This window comes from Rattus norvegicus, chromosome 7 (assembly GCF_021556685.1).
Source record: "Rattus norvegicus strain SHRSP/BbbUtx chromosome 7, alternate assembly SHRSP_T2T, whole genome shotgun sequence".
NCBI lineage: Eukaryota > Metazoa > Chordata > Mammalia > Rodentia > Muridae > Rattus > Rattus norvegicus.
The window spans coordinates 139,252,616-139,279,745 of NC_141540.1; the positions used below are offsets into that span (position 1 = coordinate 139,252,616).

Here is a 27,130-nt window from a genome sequence, read left to right on the forward strand (position 1 = left end):
AGGCAGGACTGGGGTTGGGGATTTAGCTCAGTGGTAGAGCGCTTACCTAGGAAGCGCAAGGCCCTGGGTTCGGTCCCCAGCTCCGAAAAAAAAGAACCAAAAAAAAAAAAAAAAAAAGAATAGGCAGGACTGGGCTAGAGAGATGGCTCAGTGGTTTAGAACACTATTCCAGAGGACCCAGGTTCAATTCCCAGCAACCATACCTGTCTGTAACTCCAGGTCCAGGGCACCTGATGCCCTCACAGATATACATGCAGGCAAACTACCAAGGCGCATAATATAAAAAATAAATGAGCCCTTTAAAAAATTAAGCATGTGTCCAGAGACAGGCTCAAAGTGGGATCCAGTTCAAAGGGAGACCCCAAGACCTGACACCATTACTGAGGCTATGGGGCCCTCACAAAAAGGGACCTATCATGACTGCCCTCCAAATGACCCAAGAAGCAGCTGAAAGAGTCAAATGCAGACATGTGCATCGAACCAATGAACAGAAGCTGCTGACCCCTCTGGTTGAATTAGGGAAAAGCTGGAGGAAGCTGAGGAGGAGGGCAGCCCTGTAGAAGGACCAGCCGTCTCAATTAACCTGGACCCCTGAGATCTCTCAGACACTGGATCACCAACCAGGCAGCATACACCAGCTGAGATGAGGCCTCCAACACATGTACAGCAGAGGACTCCCGGGTCTGGGTTTAGTCAGAGAAGATGCACCTAACCCTCAAGAGACTGGAGGCCCCAGGGAGTTTAGAGGTCTATTGGGGGGGATGGGGGGAGGACATCTTCGTGGAGCGGGGGTTGGGGGTACTCAGGGAGGAGGTATGGGATGTGTAACAGTCGAAGGGTGGACCGGGAGGGGAATAAAATCAGGAGTGTAAAAATAAATACATTTTTAAAAAATCTAAGCGTGTGCAGAATGTATTTCTAGCCTCTCATTAGTCTTATAGCGCTGCCCCCTGTATTACACCTATCTATATTGTCTCTCCTACTGGTCTTCATAGGATGAACCCTTTTTTTTTTTTTTTTTTTGGTTCTTTTTTTCGGAGCTGGGGACCGAACCCAGGGCCTTGCGCTTCCTAGGTAAGCGCTCTACCACTGAGCTAAATCCCCAGCCCCCGGATGAACCCTTTTAACAACTTTGGACCTCCTGTGGTTGCTAGATGACCGATAAAGTGACACAGAAAATGTTGTTCGTGTCCTTGTGGTAAGTTCACGCTCTTCCTTCTGTAGTGGGCGGAGCTTCAGAGCTCCGCCCGTATTCCACCCTTTCCCTATAGAAAGAAAACACCAACAGAGACATCAAATTGGGCCCTTTATTTGGGACAGGAGAGGGTTCTCTTGCATTAGTAAAACCACCATCAAGACCCTCGCCGTCACTAAGCAAGGGTTTGCAGTCCAGTGTGCCAGTCGCACTCCTGTTGAACAAAAGTCCTCTAGAGTCCGATGGTGTCACTACAGGATACAAGGCTCAGAGACAGATCATCTTCACGATAGAAAGAGCCAAACTGAGGTAGCCTTAGGGAACAGGTGTTTCTGAATTCAGGGCAGGGACAACAAGGGCAGGAGCTCCCGGCTTCTCACAGCGCCACTGTTCCAGCTTCTCAGAGCACATGGGCTTGTGAGCCTTCCTGATCACGGAGAAATGGACAAAACGAATGGACTGGCTGGAATTTTCTTTTTAACTTGACTATGCCAAATAGCGGGTTCCATTATGACAGTTTCATACATGTATATCCGTGTGCTTTGCTCAGTTATTACACACTCACACAGACACACACACACACACACACACACACACACTTTCTCTCATGTTGCAGTTGATTAACAATGTCTAGCATAAAACTCCATTTAGGTTCATCCTCAGTGTGAGCTGAAAGATTGTAGAGAAGAAATACAGACATTCTGAGGTCGATGGCAAGGGCTCCTCAGTGGAATGGAGCTCACTATTAATAAAATAATAATAACAATAATAATAATAATAATAATAATAATAATAATAATAATATAGGGCTAGTGGTGGTGGTGCATGACTTTAATCTGTGAAGGCATAAGTAAGCAGATCTCTGTGAGTTTGAGGCCAGCCTGGTCTACAGAGCTAGATCCAAGATAGCCAGTGCTACACACACACACACACACACACACACACACACACACACACACACACACCCTCTCAGAAAACCAAAATAAGGGCTGGAGAGATGGCTCAGTGGTTAAGTGCTGGGGTTCAACTCCCAGCAACCACATGGTGGCTCACAACCACCTGTAATGGGATCCAATGTCCTTTTCTGGTGTGTCTGAAGACAGTGACAGTGTACGCACATAGTACAATAAATTAATAAAATCTTCTTTAAAAAAACAAAACAATAATAATGATAAAATCAATAAAGTTCAGATCTAGAAAAGATGTGGAACCACACCAAGTGCTTTAAGGCTGAGAACTGGCCCAGGAAAGAGAGTTCTGAAAGTCAGCTTTCCAACAGGGAATTCTGTATCGGGAAAGTTGTCACACAAGAATGACACAGAAGAGCATTTTAAATATAGACCTTTCGGACTCTAGATGGATTTTGTTTTGGAGACGCCGTCAAAGGCCTAGAAAGGGAAGTGCTAGCGCCCTCCAGAGGAGAGCAGAGGCAATGACTCACCAGTAGTCGATCCCTTTGATAGCCACGATCTTCTTGGCACATACTATGTCATCCGCAAGCTCATCATCCAGGAACTCTAGCGGAGTGTAGGAAGGAACAAGACAGCTAAGAAATACAGCTCAGCGGGCTGGCTCCACTACTCCCACGGTCAGGGGGACTGGTTCTGAGCTGAAGGCTTGGCCTAGAGACTTTCTATATGAAATGGCCAATCTAGTAATGCTTCCCTTTGGTGGGGACTTCATCCCCTTCCCTAGGACACCTCTCAAGAAATCGACAGCTTCATCACACCCTGAAAATACAGCGTATCAGACTTCAAGACTCACAAGTGTCTTGAACTACCCTTCCCCGAGCCTCAGGGGACTCTCTGGGCATGCGGAGATCATGACCAGTTTCTTACTAAGCACCGCCATCTCAAGTCACACAGTACCCAGCACTCCTCCTGCTTTGGAAGACTCAGAGGCAGGTGTGGGGATACAGAAGAACATGATGAAAGAGGGTACTCACTGTCACAGGAGATGTCACAGATGTTCTCTGACTCGGGGAACTCGCTACTCTTGCACCAATTTCTGTTACTGATCTGGAAGAGTCCATACTCTGTGCTGCCATTGTTCTTGACGATAGCTTGTGAGTCATAGCCACTGGTGTGGAATAAAACACAGGTCCCTGAGGGAGACAGAAGGAAGAACTTTCTCAGAGATGTCTCAGAGAGGCACAATTGAGAAACTAATTTGGAGCAGGGGGGAGGCTTCCCAACCAATCTCCAAAGGTGGTAAAGTCCAGAGCATCTTGGTGAAGTGAGAAAGGCCAGACAATGGGAGACAGGAAGGGCAGGAGAACTAGTTGAATAGAAGAGATCAAGACAGAACAAGAAGAGCTATGAGACCACGAGGAGGAGGAGGAGGAGGAGGAGGAGGAGGAGGAGGAGGAGGAGGAGGAGGAGGAGGAGGAGGAGGGAAAGTTGGGAATGAGAGGAAGCAAGGAAGTAGTGTAAACTTACATTCAAGCAAGCTGATGCCTTGATAGCCATCCATGTCTTCAATGGCGTGGGACACCTCACATTTTGTAAACTCTGTGGCTTGAAAGGCAGGCAGCGAAATACACGCCAGGAACAGAGGAACAAAACGCATCATTTTGCCTGCTCCCAGACCTTGAATGTGGATCCCACTCACTTCACCTGCTTTTATTTATGAAGAAGGCCTCTGGCCCCCTGGCACCAGGCCTTCTCTCTAGGAAGATGATGATGACGAGAAGTTTCTGCCAAGATAGAAACGCCGAGCCTGCCAACTTCCCTCCATCCTGCCACCCTCCCCACCTCCTGTATCCAGTCAATACCAAGTATTGTTTTCTGCCCATATAGTTCTACAATGATCCAGCTTCTCGCTCAGTTTTGGTAAACCTTTGTTTCTTTCAGGGCTGCTTCTAGGAAGCAGGATGTCCCTAACCTTAGGAACAAAGGAGGCTTCAGGACAGCACAAGTGAGGTGATTGGAAAACACAGTTGACCACAGCCAACTCCATTCCTACCCCGAAACACATACAGAATGTGGAAAGGGATTTATCATATCCTAGGACCAAAGGTGGCGTTTGTCTGGCCTACCTAACCATGGGACAAAGTCCAGGGAAGCCCCTTGATACGGCAGCTCATAGCGGAGGGCCTCGGAGAAAGGGATGGGACACGGTGACATTTGGCATGAGAGCCAAATACAGCTTGGATGTCAAGACTTCCTATGGAGGAAGATAGATAATGGGAAAAGCTTTGTGTGAAAATATCTAGCTGTCCTATAAGAAATTGCCAAGCTCCCTGCCCCTAGTCGCCACTGCCAGGAGATGCTTCTTGGTGTTATTAAGACATTGTGTCAATGCAAGGCAATTTCATAGTAACATTGTTTTTGGATAAGTAGTTCTTGATAGCCCCAAGGTTGGCCACAGACAGGAAAGGGGTCGTGGGTAAACTGTTACAGTCATCTCCTCTAAGCAAGTCAAGGCTGGGTACTAGTACCAAGTGATTACTGTAATTTGCTGTCATGGAACGCTACATTCGTGGTCTTGGTCATCTTTGCCTTCCTACCTACCTATGCTCATTTCATAAGCCTGATTTTTTACTTCTCCCGAGGTCTCCATCCTAACCAAGCCACCTAAGACTTAAAAACTGGAAGTCTTCCCACTGGCTATTATCTGTAAGTCTTCAGAGACAAAGGCGCTCTTCTCTGTTTAACCCCGCCCGCTCTGCTCAGGGTAACCAGTGTATAGCACAGTGTGACTGAAACTCGTGCGGAGGATGTGGAAACCCAAGGTGGATGAACAGAAACTCCTGAATGGGAAGAGATTCGGGCTCAGAAATTCAGCAAATGTGTTGCCTCTGCGGATCTCTCATATCCTACCCAGGACTGGGAAGGTTTGGGACAAGAATGGGAATTCTGTCACACTGAGCAAGACACATGCAAACTGAGTGGGAATGGGAGGAGGCCCATGAGCCATACAGGAGAGGAACACATAAGAAAAGTTAAGTCCGATGAAGTCTTCCCAGTAGTGGTGTCTGCATAAACTGCCTCTGGCCCTGGGCAGAATGAGTATCTGTGACGGAGGGAAGTGGAGGTCCACAGTCTTAGACCACAGGAGCTTTCCACACCTCCGGGTTCATCCGCTTGCCTACGGTAATGTGATCGTATCTCACATCCGCTTGCTGGTAATATGATCATATCTCTGTCCTTCTCTATAAGCAATAAAAAGCAATATAAGGTCCAGGAATCACAGCTAAGTCCAGAAAAGAAGCCAAGTGGGCCCCAGGCAAGAGGAAGCATTTGTTTATAAGGGCGGGGCCACCTGAGGACGGAGAGCGAATGGGAACAACTGCAAACGTTCAGCGGAAGATGTCAGTTCCTGGAGATGGAACAATCGCCACGGAACTGAAAGAGGAAGAAACGGGAAGGCGGAAGTGTAGCTTTCTGTCTGATTCTCCCGTGCAGGGGTCAGGGGGAAGGGGGTGTTCCTGAGGATCCTTCACGCTGAGATCCAAATCAAATGGTGAGGAGGTATTTGCCACACACTTTTCTGGATTTCTCGGGACTTCCGGAAACTGAGTCCGTCTTCTGCTTCAGCATGATTTACCCTCTGACACCCCAGTTTGAAAGTCCTGGATGAGAGGCCGGGGTTGCTACTTGGAGTGACCCCCTGAAGGCCACATTAAAATCATCATTGCTTCTTACTTGTTTCACTTCTTGTTTCACTTCATTTCCTAAATCAGGAAAATTATACCAGGCAGAGAATGAGACAAAATCTTGAACTTGACCTATAAGATTATGCTATTTGCATTGTTTTGTTTTGATTTTGTTTTGGTTTGGTTTTGGTTTTGGTTTGGTTTTGGTTTGGTTTGGTTTGGTTTGGTTTGGTTTGGTTTGGTTTGGTTTGGTTTGGTTTGGTTTGGTTTGGTTTGAAGATAGGGTCTTATATAGCCCAGGCTACCCTGTAATTCTATATATAACCCAGGCTATCCTTGAATTCATGATCCTCCTGCCTCTGCCTTCTGAATACTGGAATTACAAGTGTATGCTACCAGGCCAGCATAAAAACTTTATATCCTGTGTCAGGGTTTCTATTCCTGCACAAATTTCATGACCAAGAAGCAAGCTGGGGAGGAAAGGGTTTATTCAGCTTACACTTCCACATGGCTGTTCATCACCAAAGGAAGTCAGGACTGGAACTCAAGTGAGTCAGGAAGCAGGAGCTGATGCAGAGGCCATGGAGGGATGTTACTTACTGGCTTGCTTCCCCTGGCTTGCCCAGCTTGCTCTCTTATAGAACCCAGGGCTACAAGCCCAGGGATGGCACCCACAGTGGGCCCTTCCCCTTCATCACCCATTGAGAAAATGCCTTCCAGCTGGATCTCATGGAGGCATTTCCTCAAGGGAGGCTCCTTGCTCTGTGATAACTCCAGCTGTGTCAAGTTGACACACAAAAGCAGCCAGTACATCCTGACATCAAATATTTAATCTCAAAACATATATATTTCCCTTCGTTTGTATTTTATGTACTTTAGTGATGCTTCACGGTACTTTTCACATAGATATGGTGTTTTTAATAAATTTAATCTTACTTAAACATGTGCCATTTTTTAAAGATTTATTTATTATATGTAAGTACACTGTTGCTGCCCTCAGACACACCAGAAGAGGGCATCGGATCCCATTACAGATGGTTGTGAGCCACCATGTGGTTGCGGGGATTTGAACTCAGGACCTCTGGAAGAGCAGCCAGTGCTCTTAAACACTGAACCATCTCTCCAGCACCATTTGCCTCTTATTATGATTAATATGAATAAGATGTTTCCTCTTTCCATTTTCAGTCATTGATAAGTTAATACAGAGAACAAAAACTTTTTTGCTAATAAGCATTCCATACAGCCACCTCAGCTATGTATAAAATGCTGTATGAGTCACATGATATTACAAATTCCAATGTTTATGGATTTCTTGTACATAGTCAGATTGTCATTAAAGATGGTAAGTAAGTGTTTTCTGTTCATTCGGCTTCCATGGGTGGGGGGAGAGTACCAAAAAAGACACTTGCCATTGGATGAACTCACGAATTACATAATATATGGCCATTGTCTTGTTCCTGATCAAATCTCAAGTTCACATTTTCGTAACTGTATTCAGTCAAAGAAACTCCAGGCCGAGAAAGTAGAATGTAAGAGAAGCTTTATCTAAAGTTTCCTCTCTGGGCTGGGGATGCAGCTGGTAATGCAACATTTGTCTGGTAGGCACGAAGCCTTGAACCACAAAGAGAAACATCAAAATCCCCCGAAGGTCCTTCAAAGATCTACAGATCGAGTTGTCGAGGTATGAGCTGTAAATATTCCCCAAACACACAAATAAGGCACTAGAATGCAAACGCTAAGCACAAAAGTGAGAACAGTGGTTACATCTGGGAATAGAGAGGCTTGTAGTTAGAAAGGAACCTTCTGAGGGCTGGAGATAGCTCCGCAGTTAAGAGAATCGTCTGCTCTTCCGGTGGCCCTGGGTTCAAGTCCTTACTCCAACAGGGATGGTGGCTCACACCTGTCTGTAACTCTACACCTGAGGGATCTGATCTCTCTTTGGCATCTGCAGCCCATGCAGATGTTGGAGACGTTCACGCAGACAGGACACTCACAACACATTTTTTTAGTGAGACACAGAAAGGAACCTTCTGGAGGTCTGGCTGTGTTCTATTTATTGGCCTGAACATTTACCGCAAAGACGTTTGATTTCCAGTGTTTGGTTAAATGACGCGTTAACTCTTAGTGCTTAATTCTATATCCAGGTTGTCCTGCACACTTGTGCATATATTACCCCTTCTTTACAACCAGTTTCCGAATGTTTAACTTGTTCCTTCTAATTCAGCCATACTTCTCCGTCTCTGTGGAAGTTGGTTTTTGACACGAATCCAGGAAGACACGTGTCTTCTTGGAAGAGGAAATCATTTTTTTTCTTTTTTTCGGAGCTGGGGACCGAACCCAGGGCCTTGCGCTTGCTAGGCAAGAGCTCTACCGCTGAGCTAAATCCCCAACCCCGGAAGAGGAAATCTTAATTGGGAAGATACTGCCATAAGATCAGCTACTGGACAAGACCATGGGATACTGTCTTGATTGATTATTGATGTGGGAAGGCTCAGCCCACCGTGGGTGGCGCCATTCCCTAGGCATGTGATCCTGGATGACCTAAAGAAGCAAGCTGAGCAAGCCAGGAAGAGCAAGCTTGTAATCAATGTGCCTCCATGGCCTCTGCTACAGTTCCTGCCTGCAGGTTCCTGTCTTGACTCCCCGGACGATGGACTACAAACTGTAATATGTAATAATCTTTCCCTTCTCGAATTGTTTTAAGTCATAGTGCTTTATCACAGCAGTAGAATAGTAATTAAGACAGTCTCCCCAGGTTACTGTTCCATTAGGACTTTACTATTTGAAAAACAAATACCAGGCTGGAAGAATGGCTCAGTGGTTAAGAGCACTGAGTGCTCTTCCAGAGGTTCTGAGTTCAAATCCCAGCAACCACGTGGTGGCTCACAACCATCGGTAATGAGATCTGATGCCCTGCCCTGGGTTCGGTCCCCAGCTCCGAAAAAAAGAAAAAAGACAAAGAAAAAGGAAAAGAAAAAGAAAAAGAAAAAGAAAAAGAAAAAGAAAAAGAAAAAAGAGGGGGTTGGGGATTTAGCTCAGTGGTAGAGCGCTTGCCTAGCAAGCGCAAGGCCCTGGGTTCGGTCCCCAGCTCCGAAAAAAAAGAAAAAAGAAAAAGAAAAAGAAAAAGAGATCTTATATGCCCTCTTCTTGTGTGTCAGAAGACAGCTACAGTGTACTTATATATAATAAACAAATAAATCTTAAAAAAGAAAAACAAATACCATCCCAGTCTTGGATGTCTGGTTCCACAGAGACAAGACTTTCTCCGTGCATCCCAACTGAAGAATCTGGACACTTTCAAGCTCTTTCTGTGGAAACCTCTCTTCTGGGTTTGTACATGCACTCTCCTAATTTAAAAGGTTTGTTGATTGCTATTCAGATGCATCCTCATATCTGTGATAGTGCAGCTCCTCTTTCACCGGAGACAGCTGTAGTACAGAGCTTGTAACTCAAGGATAGAGCATTTCACTGTAGGAAACACTGGCCAGGGATTGCTTCAAGTGTGGTAGTCTGAATGAAAATGACCCCCATAAGCCCATAGGGGGTTGGCACTATCAGGGGGTATGTCCTTGTTGGAGTGGGTGTGTCCTCGTTGGAGTGGGCGTGGCCTTGGAGGAAGTATGTCAGTGGGGGTGGGCTTTGAGGTTTCAGATGCTCAAGTCAAGCCCAGTGTTGCTCTCTCTTCCTCTGCCTTCGGATGTAGAACTCTCAGCACCATGTCTGCCTGTGTCCTTCCATGCTCCCTGCCATGATGACAATGGACTAAACCTCTGAACTAGAAGCCAGCCCCAATTAGCTTTCCTCTATAAGAGTTGCTGTGGTCACGGTGTCTCTTCACAGCAATAGAATAGAATAGGAGTTGCCATGGTCACGGTGTCTCTTCACAGCAACAGAATCCCTAACTTAGACATCAGGTGTCCGTTTCTAGTACTGCAAATGTGATCCTGGACCTTGGTTTGGGTGTATGGTTCACGGTGCGTGGATTGTGTGTGTTTTCAGCCATCTGTACTTACCCCGCCCCCATTCCTGTCAGCGTTTAAATCACTCAAAATATAAGGCAGGTCAGTGCAGCATTCTTGGATGAGAATGTTGGTCTACACTTCACCACTTTCCCTTCCCAGGAAGAAGTCAGGAGTTGAAGGGCACAGGTAAGACAATGCTACAAATTTCCTAATAGACTCTAATGGCTTCATCTAATGCAAGGCACACAGACCTGTTCTGCTTCAATTTCTCACAATGGAAATTGGGTTACATAATTATAAAATTATGGGCTACATAATGTAATGTTAAATCTGCATTGAAATGGAGGAAGCGGTCTGTGGAACCTGTCTACCATCTTTCTGATCCTCTTGTTCTAATCCTCCCGTTGGTGGTCATAGGCACCTATCTGTCTCTTGGCACTAATCATTTTGCTGAGTGCTGTATAGAATGGATGTTGTGTTGTTGAATGTCTAGACTTTGAGGAGAGGAAGAGTTCTGGCATTGCATTAATAGCTAGTAACTAGTTAATAAATTGAGTTTGAATATAACGCATATTGAAATTTAGCTTAATCTTTTTAAGTCTCATTATAACACATCTTTGATGGTGTACACCTTCAATCCCAGCACTCAAGAGGGTGAATCGGGCAGATCTCTGTGACCTAGAAGCTAGCCTGGTCTCCACAGCAAGTTCCAAGCCAACCAGAGGTTACAATGAAGTTCTGTAAAAAGAAAACTTCACTCATTCATTCATTCATTAAAAAAAACTAGACCATTTTTCTCATAGAATAATTTATCCCTGTGGACTGTCTGAAACATTTATGGATGGCTTTCAGTTTCCAATGAAATTTCTCCACTCCTGTTGGCTAGAACTCAGATATCTTCCCCGTCTACAAGTTTCAGTAGTTAAGTTACAATGTTTCACGAGTTCCCTTATACAGGTTTCCAGATTTCTCTCTGAATATACCTCTTCTTCTGCCCTACAAATTCAAACAGTCCCCGTCTTCCCAAACTCTGTTCTCTGCCTCCTCAGTGTGGCAAGACCACCACGCTTCATTCCTCCCACCTCCCAGTTCTAGAAAGTACGTCCGGCAGACACTGGACCTGACGGCAATGCTTGTCTGGTTAGTCCCTTCTTCTCGGGGGCACTGAAACCGTCTGCCATGCCTCTCCTCAGCCGAGAGCAGATGTTCCATGTCTTTTGTGCGTTTGCAGTCATTCATATCAGGAGAGTTGCTACGAGAGCCAACACTCTCTCACAGGTGGAAATTGCAGTCCTTTTAAACTTTTTTTTAAAGATTGATTGATTGATTGATTGATTGATTGATTGATTGATTGATTGATATGAGTGCTCTATAGCTGTCTTCAGACACCCCAGAAGAGGGCATCGGATCCCATTACAGATGGGAATTGAACTCATTGCCCTCAAATTCTAGCTCAGACTGCACGTACTCTACTGAAGTCACCTACTACTTTTTCTATGATCTCAGTGAACCCTGTAGTTCTTTGGGGGGGCAAGCTATATTATTAAGTTATACTAGTGCATACTGCGCCATAGTGAATCTCCAGGTAAGTCTTATACCTCAAATATCCAGTAATGACTAGCATGTTGTAGAATTCAAAAATATTAATTTTGTGAATAAATCATTCCAAAATGCATTGTCTTCTACTGAAAAGAAATAGATAATATCAGGAACATGATCCCTCCTCATTTCGTAGAAGATTAAAATATAATATGGTTTAATCTCCTCGACTTAACAGCTTTAAGGGAAAGCTATGCCAATTGGGCCACATCTACATAATGAAATTGGAATTTTAAAATGCTCATAATAGGGCTGGAGAGGTGGTTCAGTGGTTAAGAGCGCTGACTGCTCTTCCAGAGGTCCTGAGTTCAAATCCCAGCAACCATATGGTGGCTCACAACCATCTGTAATGGGATCCGATGCCCTCTTCTGGTGTGTCTGAAGATAGTGACAATGTATACATAAAATAAATAAATCTTAAGGGGAAAAATGCTCATAAAAAATAATGATAACTGAGACATCAGAATTCACATTGTATATAAGCTAACTGTACCTGTATAGAAAATATACACTTAAAATCCTGCAAGGGACTCTACTTCAAAATAATTGTTTCAACTTGCATGTGCTAGTTTTTTAACTTGGCACAGATTTTTTTTATTTTCATTTTTATTTGTTTTTTTAAATGTACTCTTCTCTCATACAATATATCCCAAGCACAGTTTTTCTTCTCTCCATTCCTCCCAGTCCCCCTGCCCCACCTCCCTTCTTCCCCAGATCCACTCCTCCATTTTCCTTTCAGAAAAGAGCAGGCCTCCCAGGGATATCAACCGAACACAGCATGACAAGTTGCAGTAAGACTAAGCACACTCCTTCCTGTCAGAGCTGGATGAGGCCACCCGGTAGGAGGAAAAGGGTCCCAAGAGCAGGTGAAAGAATCAGAGACGCCCCCTCCCACTGCCGCGGTTGTTGGCTTCGAGTTTTTCTAGGACTCCTGACGCATGCTTTTTAACCGTGATCTGAGTCTAGCATTAACAGATATTGACCCTGGCTATCTAACTCTCTTCATAAAAGATGACTTAGGGCTATCGATTATTCTGCACCAATACTTCATTTTTACTTCATATCTCCCAACCACGTTCTGAATTTAGGTGACAGTCCACTCGGCCTCCTGAAGGCTCATTTTGTGGCTAGGGTGTCTTCCAGAGCTCACCAGGAAGTGCATCTCACAGTGACTTACGATAAGGGTACTAGATTGAGCCTGTTGATGACTGACTGAGACCTTCGTTGGACTACCTGCCCTTGTAGCATTTTTCCAGGATAGCATGTGGGCAATCAACCTCCTGGAGACAAGTCAGGTCTCTGTGATACTGCTCATCTGCATGTCTCCTATGGTGCTGAGAATCCGGAGGTAGCCCATGTCTGAAGAGTATTTCCATGGACTGGTTTCTTTTCCAGGGCAATCTGTCATGGCTTGGATCTTCTCCTTAGTCTCTTCTATTTACCTGCCTCCATTATCTAAAAACAAACTCATAACAGAGACGTCTGATGTGAACTCTGGCTCCATCATTTGCTAACTGCATGGTTCTGGATAATGGGCGTGACCTGACCTCGTACATATAGCTTCCTGACACATATAAACCGAAGATAATGATAATAACCACCTCCTGGCAGTCTTAGTAAGTCTCTATTAGACAGTTCTGTAAAAGGAACATTTAGCATTGTTATTTTGCTCTCTGGCTTTAGTACAAATAGATGATAGATAGATAGATAGATAGATAGATAGATAGATAGATAGATAAATAGATAGATAGATAGATAGATATAGTAGATGATAGATAGATGATAGATAGATAGATGATAGATATAGTAGATGATAGATGATAGATAGATTATATTTAGACAGATTATAGATAGATAGATAGATAGATAGATAGATAGATGATAGATAGATAGATGATAGATGATAGATATAGATGATAGATAGATGATAGATAGATAGATAGATGATAGATATAGTAGATGATAGATAGATGATAGATAGATAGATAGATGATAGATATAGTAGATGATAGATTATAGATAGATAGATAGATAGATAGATAGATAGATAGATAGATAGAAGACAGATGATAGATAAGTTATACTAATACTATTGATTAATACATACATATAGGGTGTGTGTGTGTGTGTGTGTGTGTGTGTGTGTGTGTGTGTGTACTCTCTCCATCCTTTCCTGAGGCTTTTATCAAGGAGTTGGGATGAGAAATAGAGGCTGACCAAATGAAGTTGAGCCGGACCATGTGTCTATAATTAAGAGGTCTGCATCTCAGTGGGAAAAAAGGACATGTGATAAGAAAATGATGGCCCCATTATTAAAGCATCAATACATACTCTACTAAATCTTGTGTTGTTTTATGCTCTGTGCCCATAGTAGTGGGGAAAAAAACTGAAATGTCATGAGAATTTCATAAATACTTATTGGGTTAATTAATGTTACAATACGTGTTCATAGGAAAACATAGTTTAATGTTTAAAACAACATAGTGATCCTTCATTTATCCTTTATTTTTTTTTTTTGGTTCTTTTTTTCGGAGCTGGGGACCGAACCCAGGGCCTTGCGCTTCCTAGGTAAGCGCTCTACCACTGAGCTAAATCCCCAGCCCCTCATTTATCCTTTAAACTCCCATATAACATTTCGGAACATGTGCTAAGATGAAACAAACTTTTAGGCACAAGTTGGATATTTTTCTCACAATCATCATCAACTATGTCAATAAACACTAGTGTTCTTCCCTATGCAGAAAATACCCTAACCTGTGTCAGCCTCGGGCTACTCGCACAAGCCAAGGCCTCCATCTCTGTTTTGTATTCTTAGAGAAAATATGCTAGTTAACCTCCTTTTGGTCACCCTTTTCTCGTCCAGAGCTCTGCACTCTGCCCTCTGCCAAAGTGAGATACTCACGCTTCCAGGAAGAGAGCGTCCCCGTCTGTTATTAGGAAGCCCAGCACCCAGCTGCAGGGCTCGTCCTCCTCCTCATACAGATCTTCCTCACGGGCAGGGACTCCGTCCTACAGGAACTGGGTTTCCTGTTCACAAACCTCATTCAGCTACGTACAGTTGACTCCGTGATTTAGAAGAAACCCGACTTGGTTTACTTTTAATGTTAATCTATCAAATTAAACAGAGCAGGTTGTCCTCAGAATTCTGTAGTCATTTCCTCCACTGTCTTCCCTGACCAGAAACAAACCCGACTGAGATCCTGACCCTCACCAGACTGTTAACACAGCCATTCTGGGCACACCCATACTGATCCAAGCCAGAAGTGCAAGAGCAAAGTCAGAGCACACTTCACAGTTCCTCGTAAGGCTCATTCTGAGAACTGACAAACTGAGCAAGTTAACGTGTGCCTTGTGAGGCATAAAGTATTTGATACATACTGGCTCTAATTGCAGCCTTTTAATCTATTTACTGTGTGTATATGTGTCTGTATATGTGCCTATGTGTGTATGTGTCTGTGTATGCATCTCTACATCTATATACACATACCCATGCACATATACATATATATGTGGGCCTCTGTGTATATGTGTCTGTATGTTTGTATGTGCCTCTGGGTGTGTGCATGTGTGTGTGTGTGTGTGTGTGTGTGTGTGTGTGTGTCTGTGTGTCTGTGTGTCTGTGTCTGGGTCTGTGTAAATCTCTTTATCCATCTATCTGTCTGTCTGTCTGTCTGTGCCTCCATGTATATATGCCTGTGTATGTTTGCATGTATGCATGTTTGTGTATGTGTGTGTGTAGATGTTCATGCCTCAGCACTGGTGTGGAGGTTAGAGAACACTTGTGGGAATCCATTCTCTCCTCTACCATGTAGACTCTGGGGAGTAAACTTATATTGGAGGCAAGCAGCCTTACCTAGTGAGCCATCTCACTGGTCTCGACATCCCGTCTTGCCGGTCCTTCCAGAGCCCAGGCACAGCTGGTTAGGGCACTAAGCAACGGTCCCTTGAGGGCTAAAGCATCCCCTAGAACCAAGGCACAGAAGCAACTGTTCCAGCTGGCACCCGGCTCCATGTCTGCTCCAAGAAGGCGCCTCTCCAGCCTTCACACAGGAGGGATGGCACCCAGCTCTATAAAGAGTAGCAGTGTCTGCAGCAGCACATACAGAACAGGGACCTCGGTCTTCCGTGAACCCTCTAGGGCTGGGGAAGGCTGCGATGTGGAGGCTTCATGAGAGAGAAGCAGGAAGCCCTGAGAGTTATCTGCTGGCAGAAGAAGTGAATCCCAGGATTCAGACAACCAGGAGAGCAGCAGTGACTCGGAGCATGAAGAACAGGTCAGCCCACCCCATCACTGAGTCTGAAGATCTAGAGTTCCTCTGGTCCAGTAGTGCTCTCTGCTCAGACCCAGCCAAAATAGACAAAGAAGGGAGTGTGCCACATGCCTTCAGTCCCTGTATTTCTCTCTGAGAGTCCAGTGGATGAGGACTATCTGTGTCAACTTCTGGAGGCCAGAGATGGGACTCCTTCCCCTCCACTCTGCCCCTGTGTTCCGTGTGTCTCCTTATTTTCATCCTCAAACCTAAGTCTGTAAACAGCAGTAGTTTTTCCCAGCACGGGTCAGGGTGCTCAGTCTTCTACCACTGCACCCTGAGTAGAGGTCTTGGTCTGTATCTGAGCATGTGTAAACTTAAGTCTACTCTCAGTTATGACGAGCCCCTTGATCAGCTGAGGACAGTCTTTATGGTCTTCCCTCTTTGATTATTTCTACATCCTTCGTACAGTCTTCACATTTAACCCTTCCCACATCATAAATCATAATATCAACAAACAGACCCTCTCTCTCTCTCTCTCTCTCTCTCTCTCTCTCTCTCTCTCTGTGTGTGTGTGTGTGTGTGTGTGTGTGTGTGTGTGTGTGTGTGTCCGTCCCTTGAAGCTGGACTTCCAGGCAGTTGTGAGCCATTCGACATGAGTGCTCTGAGCCTACCTCAGGCTCTGCAAGATTTTGCTCTCAACTCCTGAGCCGTCTCTCCAGCCCAAAATCCTCATCGCTTTACGCATCCGTTCTCACCTTTCCTGTACTTGTTCAAACTCATTGCCGAGGTGAACGTGTCCCCTTTAAATATGCTTCCGGCCACCTCCCTTTTCTTTCTTTTTTTTAATTAATTTATTTATTTTATGTATGTGAGTACACTGTCAGACATACCAGAGAGCACTGAATCCCATTACAGATGGTTGTGAGCCACCTTGTGGTTGCTGGGGATTGAACTCAGGACCTCTGGAAGAGCAGTCAGTGCTCTTAACCACTGAGCCATCTCTCCAGCCCCCACTTCCCTTTTCATGTTTCAAATTGCAAGGTTTCTTTGAGTATAATTCTGTTGTCTGTAATATTGGTCGTCCCTTTATTTCATGTTATCTGATCCTTTATGAATCCTGCATGCTAGTCATGTCTACTGAAGTTATTGATAAAATATGGGACAGATGCAGGGTCTAAAACACCTTCCGTATTTTCTATGTAACTTTCCTAAAAGTTAATGTGTAGAGCTTTCTCTGTCCTACTTCATTATTGTCTCAGTAAATGACATTATGTAAGGTTTCTCCTGGAAAGCCTTACAAACCTCTCAGGGATTCTTTGGTGAGGGGTTGAGGCACAGTTTCTTTGTGTAGCCTTGGCTGTCCTGGAGCTGACCAGGCTGGCCTTGAGCTGAGAGATCCTCCTGCCTCTGCCCCCTGAGTGCTGGAATTCAAGGCGTGTACCACCCAGACTCTTTTTTTTTTCCGGAGCTGGGGACCGAACCTAGGGCCTTGCACTTGCTAGGCAAGCGCTCTACCACTGAGCTAAATCCCCAACCCCACCACCCAGACTCTTAATGATTCTTTTTTTCTTTCTTTCTTTCTTTCTTTCTTTTTTCGGAGCTGAGGACCGAACCCAGGGCCTTGAGCTTGCTAGGCAAGTGCTATACCACTGAGCTAAATCCCCAACCCCTTTAATGATTCTTTAAGAGACAACTATTCTATAAAATATATATTTAAGAACTTCACCAGGAGGGCCAGGTATGGTGGCATTCAGAAGGCAAAGGCAGACGGATCTCTGTGAGTTTGAGGCCAGACTGTATACATGATGAGTTTCAGACCAGCCTAATTTACAAAGTAAGACTCTGTCTCAAAAGATCAAAAAGAAAAAAGAAGAAGAAAAAGAAAGAAAAAGAAAAAGAATTTCCCCAGCGAACACAGTGCTGCACATTTGTGACCCCAGCACTTGGGAGGCTGAGACAGGACGACCATGAGTCTAAGTCTAGCTTGCACTATAGATAAGTTCTGGGCAATCCTGAGCTACATAGCAAGACGAAGTCTCAAATAAAACAGCAACAGTATATCTGTAAACAGACTCAGGGCTGAGAGCAACTGTTGCTCTTGCAGAGAGACTGGCTTCAACTCCTAACACCCACTAATGCTTCACAAGAATCCATAGCTCGGGTTCCAAGGGGATTCTATGACCCTTCTGACCTAAATGAGCATTATGCACACACAAGGCATACATACATACATACATACATACATACATACATACATACATACATACAAAATAATCAAGCACGTATATAAAGATTTTTAAAACAACATTAAAAATAAAATAATCTCACCAAGCACCAACGTTCACTAGTTGGCAAAGGCACTGGTAACTTTTTCTATCTAAATAAAGCAGGGTTTCACAACCTTCCAGACACTGGGACCATTTAACACAGTTCCTCACGTTGTGGTGACTCCCCAACCATAAAAATGATCTTGGTGGGGTTGGGGATTTGGCTCAGTGGTAGAGCGTTTGCCTAGGAAGCGCAAGGTCCTGGGTTCGGTCCCCAGCCCTGAAAAAAAGAAAAAAGAAAAAAAATGATCTTGGTTGCTATCTCCAAACTGGAATTCTGCTCCTGTTGTGGATTGTAATGTAAACATCTGTGGTTTCTGATGGTCTTGGGCGACCCCTGTGAAGGGGTCATTCGACCTGAACCACAGGTTGAGAACCACTAACTAAAGCATTAATTAGTCCAGGGTACAGACTTGAGGAGTTCGTGATCAGTTCTCTGGTTGGTTCATTTTACTAGTCTGTTCAAACTCTCTGGCAAATCAAGTGTCCTATTCAGGCCCCTTCCTGGATCCTTTAGAAGCCATTACTATGTAGAAGCTAAAATAAGAGATATAAATAAGAGATATGTTCAGATACATAGAAAAGTGCCCTGTGTGCTGTCTCTTTACCCCCATGAGATTTGCATGTGTATATGCATGACGTAAGCCAACAGCACAAAAGAGAGGACAGGACAGGGGCAGGCACACAAAAGTCATGTGCCTTTGCTGTCATCTGACTTTAACTTCAAACCTATTGCCTCCATATCAAGTCGGAGTTGCTAGTTTCCTCCCCCCATCTCTGTCTGTCTCTTGGACTTTTGTCTCTATTTTCAATGTTAGTTCCATCTCTAACTTTGAGTGGCAGAATCCCAATATTTCCTTAATTAGGAGAGGTCCCTTTAAAAAAAAAAGATGTATTTATTTATTATATATAAGCACACTGTAGCTATCTTCAGACACACCAGAAGAGGGCATCAGATCCCATCATAGATGGTTGTGAGCCACCATGTGGTTGCTGGGACTTGAACTCAGGACCTCTAGAAGTAGTCAGTGCTCTTAACCACTGAGCCATCTCTCCAGCCCAGAAGAGGTCCTTTACCGCCCATTTAAATGCCTTTTTCTACCAGGCGTAGAGGCTGGTGCCTGTAATCCCAGCATTTGAGAAGCTAAGACAAAAGAATCAACAGAAATCCAGTGCCAGCCTGAGTCTCATGGCCAGTTCTGGGCGAGCCTGGGCTACAGTGTGATGCTTATTCTCAAATGACTGCCTACTCTCTGACTCAAGTATTGATTGTTACACACTACAATTTCCCCCGGCTGTTTGCCAGCATCTCACCTAGATAAGTCCGTGTCTTATTATTCCTCCCACCAGAGCTCATCAAAAGTCCGCCTTGTATTTGGTGTTAGTTATGCAATAAGAGGATAAACACTGGGGTTTTGTATAATAAAAGACACCAGGACAGAGATCTCTAAAGAACTCACAGACGAGTGGGCTAAATCTGAGGAATATAAAACAGGGGAATCAAAAAAATAAGAAAAATAAACTCTTCAGATTCTGACAAATGACCAGAGGCTGAGCAAAGTTTGTAAACAGCCTTCTCCAGCCTTACTAAAACACTTGTCCAGGAAAATAAAGAACTTCCCAGAGGAGCAGGTTCTAGACGAACCTGGACCTAACTGCACCTCATGGAGTACATGACTCAGATGGTTTCTCTGGGTTTCCAAGTCTTCTTTCCTTCCTTCTTTCCTTTCTTCCTTCCCTTCCTTCCTTCCTTTGTTTTTCTTTCTCTCTTTTTTTCATTTTCTCTTTCTTTCGTGTGTGTGTGTGTGTGCGCACGCGCGCATAAGTGCATGTGCATGTGTGCGTGTACACATATGTATGTGCACATGTGCCCGTGTGTGTGGAAGACAGGGAAACATGTTGGGGATCTTCCTCAATCACGTTCCACCTTTTTTGGAAATCAGGGTCTCTCCCTGACCCTGGAGGTCTTCGACCGGTCTAGACTAGTGGCCAAGCAGCCCAGAGATCCTCTCCTCCCGGTGCTGGGATCACAGCGGTGTAGAGATCCACCTCTCTTCTATGTGGATGCTGGGAAGGAAACAAATCCACCGAGCTGTCTCCCCACCCCACCAAGTCTGGCCTTCTTAGAAAGTCCCAAACGGGTTGCTGCCCCGGGGAAACATGCATGACTTCCAAACTAGGCTGCATCTGTCATCTCAGTACTCACATCCTTCCAGAAAAGTGCGGGGCTCCTACCGGTACCCAGCCGGTATCACCAGGTAGATCGCGGTCTGCTGCGAAGTTTGCTCACGCACGCGTTTCCATCCCCCAGGACAAGGCTTAGGGAAAAGCACTATGGAACGGGGTATTATGCAGGAGATTTAGACCCAAGCAAATGGACTCAAACCATAATTCCCTCAGAGCGATCTTGAATAACTCATGTATACTGTTGGGTATCGGTCTCTCTTAAACTAGAAGGAGACCGTAAAGCCTGTCTCCAATACTTGCTAAGATTTGTAAACAGTAAGCCAGTCATCGAGTGTGGCCCTAATAGACTATTGCTCACTAATGGCCGTCTCCCTCTCTTCTGGGCTCAGATCTCCATGAGTGCTGAGAGTGGGAACCAGACCTCCTGGCTGACCCTAGTGGGCTTTGGGAGGTTGAAACAGCTGGGCTTCCTCCCCTTTGCCCTCTTTCTAGCCATCTATATGGCAACGGTTGGTGGCAATATCCTCCTTGTGCTTGCTGTGGTCTCCAGTCGGACCCTCCACACACCCATGTACTTCTTCCTCTGCCATTTCTCCATGCTGGAGATTGGCTATACAACCAACATCGTGCCTCGGCTGTTACAGAGCTTCCTGGAAGGCGGGGTCGTCATCTCATTGGTCAGCTGCCTCGCCCAGTTCTACGTGTTTGCCTCGCTGGCTGCCGCGGAGTGTCTCATGCTCTCCGCCATGTCGTATGACCGCTACCTAGCCATTTGTCACCCCCTTCATTACCCGGTTCTCATGAGCACCTGGTACTGTGGCTGCCTAGCCACGGGTGCTTGGTTCAGTGGCTTCTTCTTCTCTGCCTTCACTCTGGCCTTGGCAGCCCCTCTGTCCCTCTGTCCCGGCCCCAGGGTGATTGATCACTACTTCTGTGACTTTGCTCCAGTTGTAAGGCTGTTCTGTGGAGAGGTGTGGGTCATGTGGGGGGCTGGTGTGAGTATCTCCGGCTGCCTCACGCTCACCCCCTTCCTGTTGATTGTCACATCCTATGTCTTCATCCTGAGGGCTGTGCTGAGAATACCTTCAGGCCACGGGAGACAGAAAGCCTTCTCCACTTGCTCCTCCCACCTCAGCGTGGTTGCTGTGTTTTACGGCACTCTCATTGTGGTCTATGTGGCCCCGACAGACCACATGGCCCCCTTGCTCCGGAAAGCCTTCTCGGTCCTCTACACAGTGCTCACCCCCATGGTCAACCCCATCATCTACAGTCTCAAGAACCAAGAGGTAAAATGGGCTCTGCGCAGGCTCTGGAGGCGGCTCCTCTGAGGTCACGCCCCGCTGAGGTGCGCCGGACAGCTGTTGACTTCTTCTTCGATTTTTACCTTAGCCCCTTCCTCAAAGTCAGATGGAGAAAGAAGGCCATTGTGTCGAAAAGACCAGACAACGGGTTGAAAGGAAATACCTAAAAACAGGAGGTAACTTCAATTTTCCATTGTGATTGGGTAAAGGTCAAAATCTCATGCCTCAAACAGGGCCTAAGCCCTGTGGACATTTCATAAACATTCGTTTCAAATGAATTAGTGCGAAAATGGATGCAAGGAGAAGTTGAGTGGCAACACCAGATGGGAAATGTTTAGGTTTTTCTTTATTATTTCTGTATTATGTATGGGAGTTTTGTCTGTGTACCAAGTGTGTACTGGCTGGTTTTGTGTGTCAACTTGACACAAGCAGGAATTATCACAGAAAAAGGAAATGCCTCCTTCCCTTGAGGAAATGCCTCCACGAGACCCAGCTGTAAGGCATTTTCTCAACTAGTGATCAAGGGAGGAGGGCCCAGCCCATTGTGGGTGGAGCCATCCCTGGGCTGTCGGTCTTGGGTTCTATAAGAGAGCGAGCTGAGCAAGCCAGGGGAAGCAAGCCAGTAAGTAACATCCCTCCATGGCCTCTGCCTCCTGATCCACTTGAGTTCCAGTCCTGACTTCCTTTGGTGATGAACAACAATGTGGGAGTGTAAGCTGAATAAACCCTTTCCTCCCCAGCTTGCTTCTTGGTCATGGTGTTTGTGCTGGAAGAGAAACCCTAAGACAAAGGTGCATGTCTGGTGCCTGGCACCATGGAGACGAGGGCATTGGATGCCTTGGAACTAGATTTATAGAGAGCTGTGAGTTGCCATTGTGAAACCAAACCAGGAAAAAAAAAAGACCTTGCAGGTTAAAGATTGTTTGCAGTTAAGACAGTTAAGGATAAATGCCTAGGGCTGGAGAGATGGCTCGGTGGTTAAGAGCACTGACTGCTCTTCCAGAGGTCCTGAGTTCAATTCCCAGCAACCACATGGTGGCTCGCAACCATCTGTAATGGGATCTGCTGCCCTCTTCTGGTGTGTCTGAGGGCAGCAATAGTGTACTCACATACATAAAATAAATAAATCTTTGAGGAAAAAAAAGAATAAATTCCTAACCAGGTGGTGGTGGCACACACCTTTAATCAAAGGACTCAACAGGCAGAGATCTCCGTGAGTTCGAGGCCAACCTGGTCAACCTGGTCTACAGAGCGAGTTCCAGGACAGCCAGGGCTACTTGGAGAAGCCTGCCTTGAAAAATAAAAACAAAACAAAACAAAAAAAAAAAAAAGGGAATACGTTTCTGTTTGTCCCGTGTTTGTTTGATGTGCTTGATCACATGTGGGTGGGAGGTACATGAACAGGAACTACATCGAGTGTATATGCGTGCCCCTGATTGGACCTGATGGGAAACACAGTGTTCCTTTTAAGCATCAACAAAATGTGACTCGTTACCATCTCCTGCAAACCCTGGAATGTTCCTGGCCAGAGCCCATCCACCTAGCCAGTACTAATTAAAGCTTGCTTCAAATTTGGCTCAAAAACTGTGGAACCGGTCTTTGACAATCCTTGGGTTTAACACCATGTGGGTGCTGAGAACTGAACTCAGGTCCTCTGGAAGAGCAGCCAGTACTCGTAACGTGAGCCATCTCTGCAGCCTCTACTTACAGATTCTTAACCCAAGGCTGCCATGTCTAAGGTTGGAAGCGAAGGAAAGGGGGTATCATACACTTCAGGTGCTGTCTCAGAAATGGAGGACTAAACGCGGAGCCCTAGAAGTCCCTGGAGGTGCTAGCCAGAGCAGCAGATGGACAGGGGTTTCCCTTGGAAAACAAAGGTCAGTTAGGAGAGCCAAAAGCTCAAACCACTCAAGCCTAGAGCCCAGGGACCAATTAGGCCAATGTTTAGTGTGTTCCAGTTAGTCCCGTAATTGGTGTTGGACCAATAAAGAGTAAAGGAAGGCAGGAGGCAATTAAACGAGAAGAGAAGGATAAACCCAGTAAGATAATTCTGAGGGCGTCTGAGGGCATCTGAGGGCGTCTGAGGACATCTGAGGGTATCTGAGGGTGTCCGAGAGCGTCTGAAGGCATAGAGAATCTAGGACAGACAGCCTCCCTGCCAGGTAGAAGAGAGGAAAATAATAGAAATTCCTCCATCCAGAAGATTGCTCGGGAAGTGGGTCAGACCTACGCTGAATAAAAGCATTTGGAAATATCTGTGAGACAGAAAACGTCATTCAATGGTAGAGCAGCAGCTTGCTATGCGCAAAAATAAAACCTCTGTGGTATTTATTCTCTGCATTAAAGTCAAAAGGAAAATCCAGCTGGGGCTTGGGTGGTGGTGGCACACACCTCTAATCCCATCACTCAGCAGCCAGAGACAGGCTGTGAGTTCCAGGCCAGCCTGGTCTACATAATGAATTCCAGGACACCTTGCTACATAGTGAGACCCCATCTCAAAAAAGGTAAAACCCTGTGTTGTGTGTGAATGTCCAAGAAAGAGGATGGGGACCGTGTACAAGGAGCAGAGGAGTCCGTGGGACAAGGGGTTCAGTGTCCTCCTCAAGGTGCACCCTCACACTATGCCCAGGACTCTGTTTGTACCCCCATGTAAACATCATTGAGAGTCCAAGAGGCTCAGAAGACATAGACGTCAACAGCCCCAGAAGCCTGGATCCTAGGATCAGAACCAGGTGCATGGCTACCTTCAGCCACATAAATGAGAAACATATTTAAACCCCTTCCTCTGCTCTACCTGTCAGATCATTAGATCATCTAGTAAATGTTAACTCCTTCCTGCCCACAACTTCATTCCAAGAACGCCAGGAGACTTGGTCAGAGCACCACATGGGGCCTTTCCTCAGCTGAGTCCTTGCAGCAAGGAATCATGATGCACGTCCATTCCCTCCTGTCCTTGGAATGAACAGACTGAGGTGACACCAGGAGAATGACAGGTCACCAGAAACCGGACCTGACTAGAGGTCAAGTCCTAGAACTAAGGGTCAGAAAGGAGAAACAAAGACCTAAAAAGAAGGTGTACGGGAGACACAGAACAGAGACACAGAGCAGGGACACAGAGCAGGAGTGCACAGGGAAGAACAGGCAGAGGACGGTGAGTGAGAGCGGAGAAATGTCGAGAGAAGTGGAAACACATAGAAAAGACAGGAGAGGGGTTGGGGATTTAGCTCAGTGGTAGAGCGCTTGCCTAGCAAGCACAAGGCCCTGGGTTCAGTCCCCAGCTCTGAAAAAAAAAAAAAAAAAAGAAAGAAAGAAAAGGAAAAAAAAAAAAGAAAAGACAGGAGAAAAGGGAGGAGGGCTCAGAAATCTTCTTGATTCTTCTGCGTGAACCATGTGTTTGTTTTAATGGAATGTGTTAGTAATCTGGTGGGGCAGGGGCCAATGAAATGGCTCAAACTGCTGCCAAGCCTGAAGACCCAAGTTCAAACACAGGGACCCACAAGGCAGAAGGGAAGAACTGACTCCTCAGCCTTCCTCTGACCCTCACACAGCACCACATGCACACACCACACACACACACATGTGCACACACATAACACACACATGCACACACACAATAAACACATGCATACACATGCACACTCATACACACACAAGTAAGTTTTTTTAAGATTTACTTATTTGGGCTGAAGAGATGGCTCAGTGGTTAAGAGCACTGACTATTCTTCCAGAGGTCATGAGTTCAATTCCCAGCAACCACACGGTGGCTCACAACCATCTGTAATGAGATCTGGTGCCCTCTTCTGGCCTGCAGTCACATATGCAGGCAGAATGCTATACATAAAATAAATAAATAAATCTTTAAAAAAAAATTTACTTATTTACACATGAGTGCTCTATTCGCATGGGTGCCTATATGAGAGAAGAGGTCATTAGATCCCATGACAGATGAGCCACCATGTGGTTGCTGGGATTTGAACTCAGGACCTCTGGAAGAGCAGCCAGTGCTCTTAACCACTGAGCCATCTCTCCAGCCTGTGTAGTAAATTTTTCTTGTTTTCATTTTTGTTTGTAGATTTGTTTGTTTCTAAGCAAGGTTTCTCTGTATAACAGTCCTTGGCTGTCTTGGAACTTGCTTTGTAGACCAGGCTGGCCTCAAACTCACAGAGATTTGCCTGCCTCTGCCTCGGCCTCTCCGGTGCCGGGATTAAAGGTGTGCACCACATGCTGGGCTCCATGTAATGAAATTGTAATTGTGTTTCTTTCTGTGATCACTAAAGACTACCCCTAGGACTTAAGCTCACTTTGCACTCTGAGTTCCTGCTTCTAGATGTCCTCGAAACAACACACGATTACCAGTGGCTGAAAATGTGCAGGATGAAAACACCTAAAAGACTCACAAAATGCCTCAAAATAAGGTAAACGTCTCCGTGGGCCACAGTGGACAAGATATTTAGTGGACACCGCAGAAGCTCAGGCAGGAGCTTTGACGTGCTGGGTTCTAGGCCTGAGCACGTAAAGTGGCTGTAAGCTCAGCTCCCTCACAGACGCTAAAGTGATCCCCCTGCATCAAGGACAGGAACCAGGACCTTCCAGAAGCGGGAGGTGGAGAGTGAGGTCATTTGAAAACTGCTGTTTGAGGGTTGGGGATTTAGCTCAGAGGTAGAGCGCTTGCCTAGCAAGCACAAGGCCCTGGGTTCTGTCCCCAGCTCCGAAAAAAAGAAAAAAAAAAGAAAGAAAGAAAAGAAAACTGCTGTTTGTGACAGGAGGAGGTGGAGGGAGGCAGGGAAGATGGACAGACAACTTCACCACCAGAAGCCCACCCAACAAACGCACCTCTGGATCCTCAACCAGATCTCAACCAATTTCCCACACTGCTGACACAAGGCCCAGTCAGGGGCAGAAAAGAAGCTGGCGCAAGAGAGAAGAGAGGGAGACCTGGGAGGAGGGGAAAGGAGGGATAGAGATGGAAGAGAGAAAGAAGATCGATCCCTCGTCAACCTGTGGTCCAACTTGTGTGACTCGTATGTGAAAATGAACTGGCACGTGTCTCTCTCAGTGCTTGGCCCTTGCCCGACGTGCACAGGGCCTGAGTTTAATTTTCAGCCTGGGAGGGAACCAAGCAAATTCCCGAAAGAATCTGGGGCACGTGTGGTGGTACATGTCTGTAATCCCAGCCCTTGTGGTGTAAAACCGGGAATGCCACAGGTTCAAAGCCAGCCAGGTCTGTACAGAAAACTCCAGGCAACCAGGACTATTCAAAGAGATTTTGACTTTTTTTTTTAAAGATTTATTTTATTTATTATATATATAAGTACACCGTAGCTGTCTTCAGATACACCAGAAGAGGGCATCAGATCTCTTTACAGATGGTTGTGAGCCACCATGTGGTTTCTAGGAATTGAACTCAGGACCTCTGGAAGAGCAGTCAGTGCTCTTAACCGCTGAGCCATCTCTCCAGCCCCCAATAAATAATTTTAAAAAGAAGGAAGGGAGGGAGGGAGGGAGGGAAGGAGAAAGGAAGAAACTTTAACGGGCATGGTGACGTGACTCCCAGTGGGAAGCACTTGCTGCTCTTGCAGGACCTCAATATGATTCCAAAGAACTGCATCAGGGTCACAACCACCTTTATCCCCAGGAGCTCCAGTGCCCCCTTCTGGCCTCTCCAGGCACTGTATCTGTTGTTACCTCTTCAAGATCTACGAGGAGGAA

The 27,130-nt window shown here is 45.6% G+C and overlaps 2 protein-coding genes across 4 annotated transcripts; one reads left to right on the forward strand and one right to left on the reverse strand.

The window, feature by feature from the left end:
• Window positions 1-1,289: 1,289 nt before the first annotated feature.
• Window positions 1,290-14,338, reverse strand: Lalba (lactalbumin, alpha). Of its 3 annotated transcripts, none has more exons than XM_087555721.1 (5): window positions 14,256-14,338; window positions 3,634-3,862; window positions 3,141-3,299; window positions 2,637-2,712; window positions 1,290-1,622 (listed from the first exon to the last, which is right to left on the reverse strand). In XM_087555721.1, the coding sequence occupies exons 2-5, from the start codon at window positions 3,764-3,766 to the stop codon at window positions 1,511-1,513; spliced, it is 480 nt and encodes a 159-aa protein (XP_087411847.1). In that variant the 5' UTR covers window positions 3,767-3,862; window positions 14,256-14,338; the 3' UTR covers window positions 1,290-1,510.
• Window positions 14,339-20,515: 6,177 nt separating this feature from the next.
• Window positions 20,516-21,448, forward strand: Or11m3 (olfactory receptor family 11 subfamily M member 3). Its single transcript, NM_001000425.1, is given in 1 exon segment — window positions 20,516-21,448. A coding segment is annotated over 1 exon segment (933 nt).
• Window positions 21,449-27,130: the final 5,682 nt, after the last annotated feature.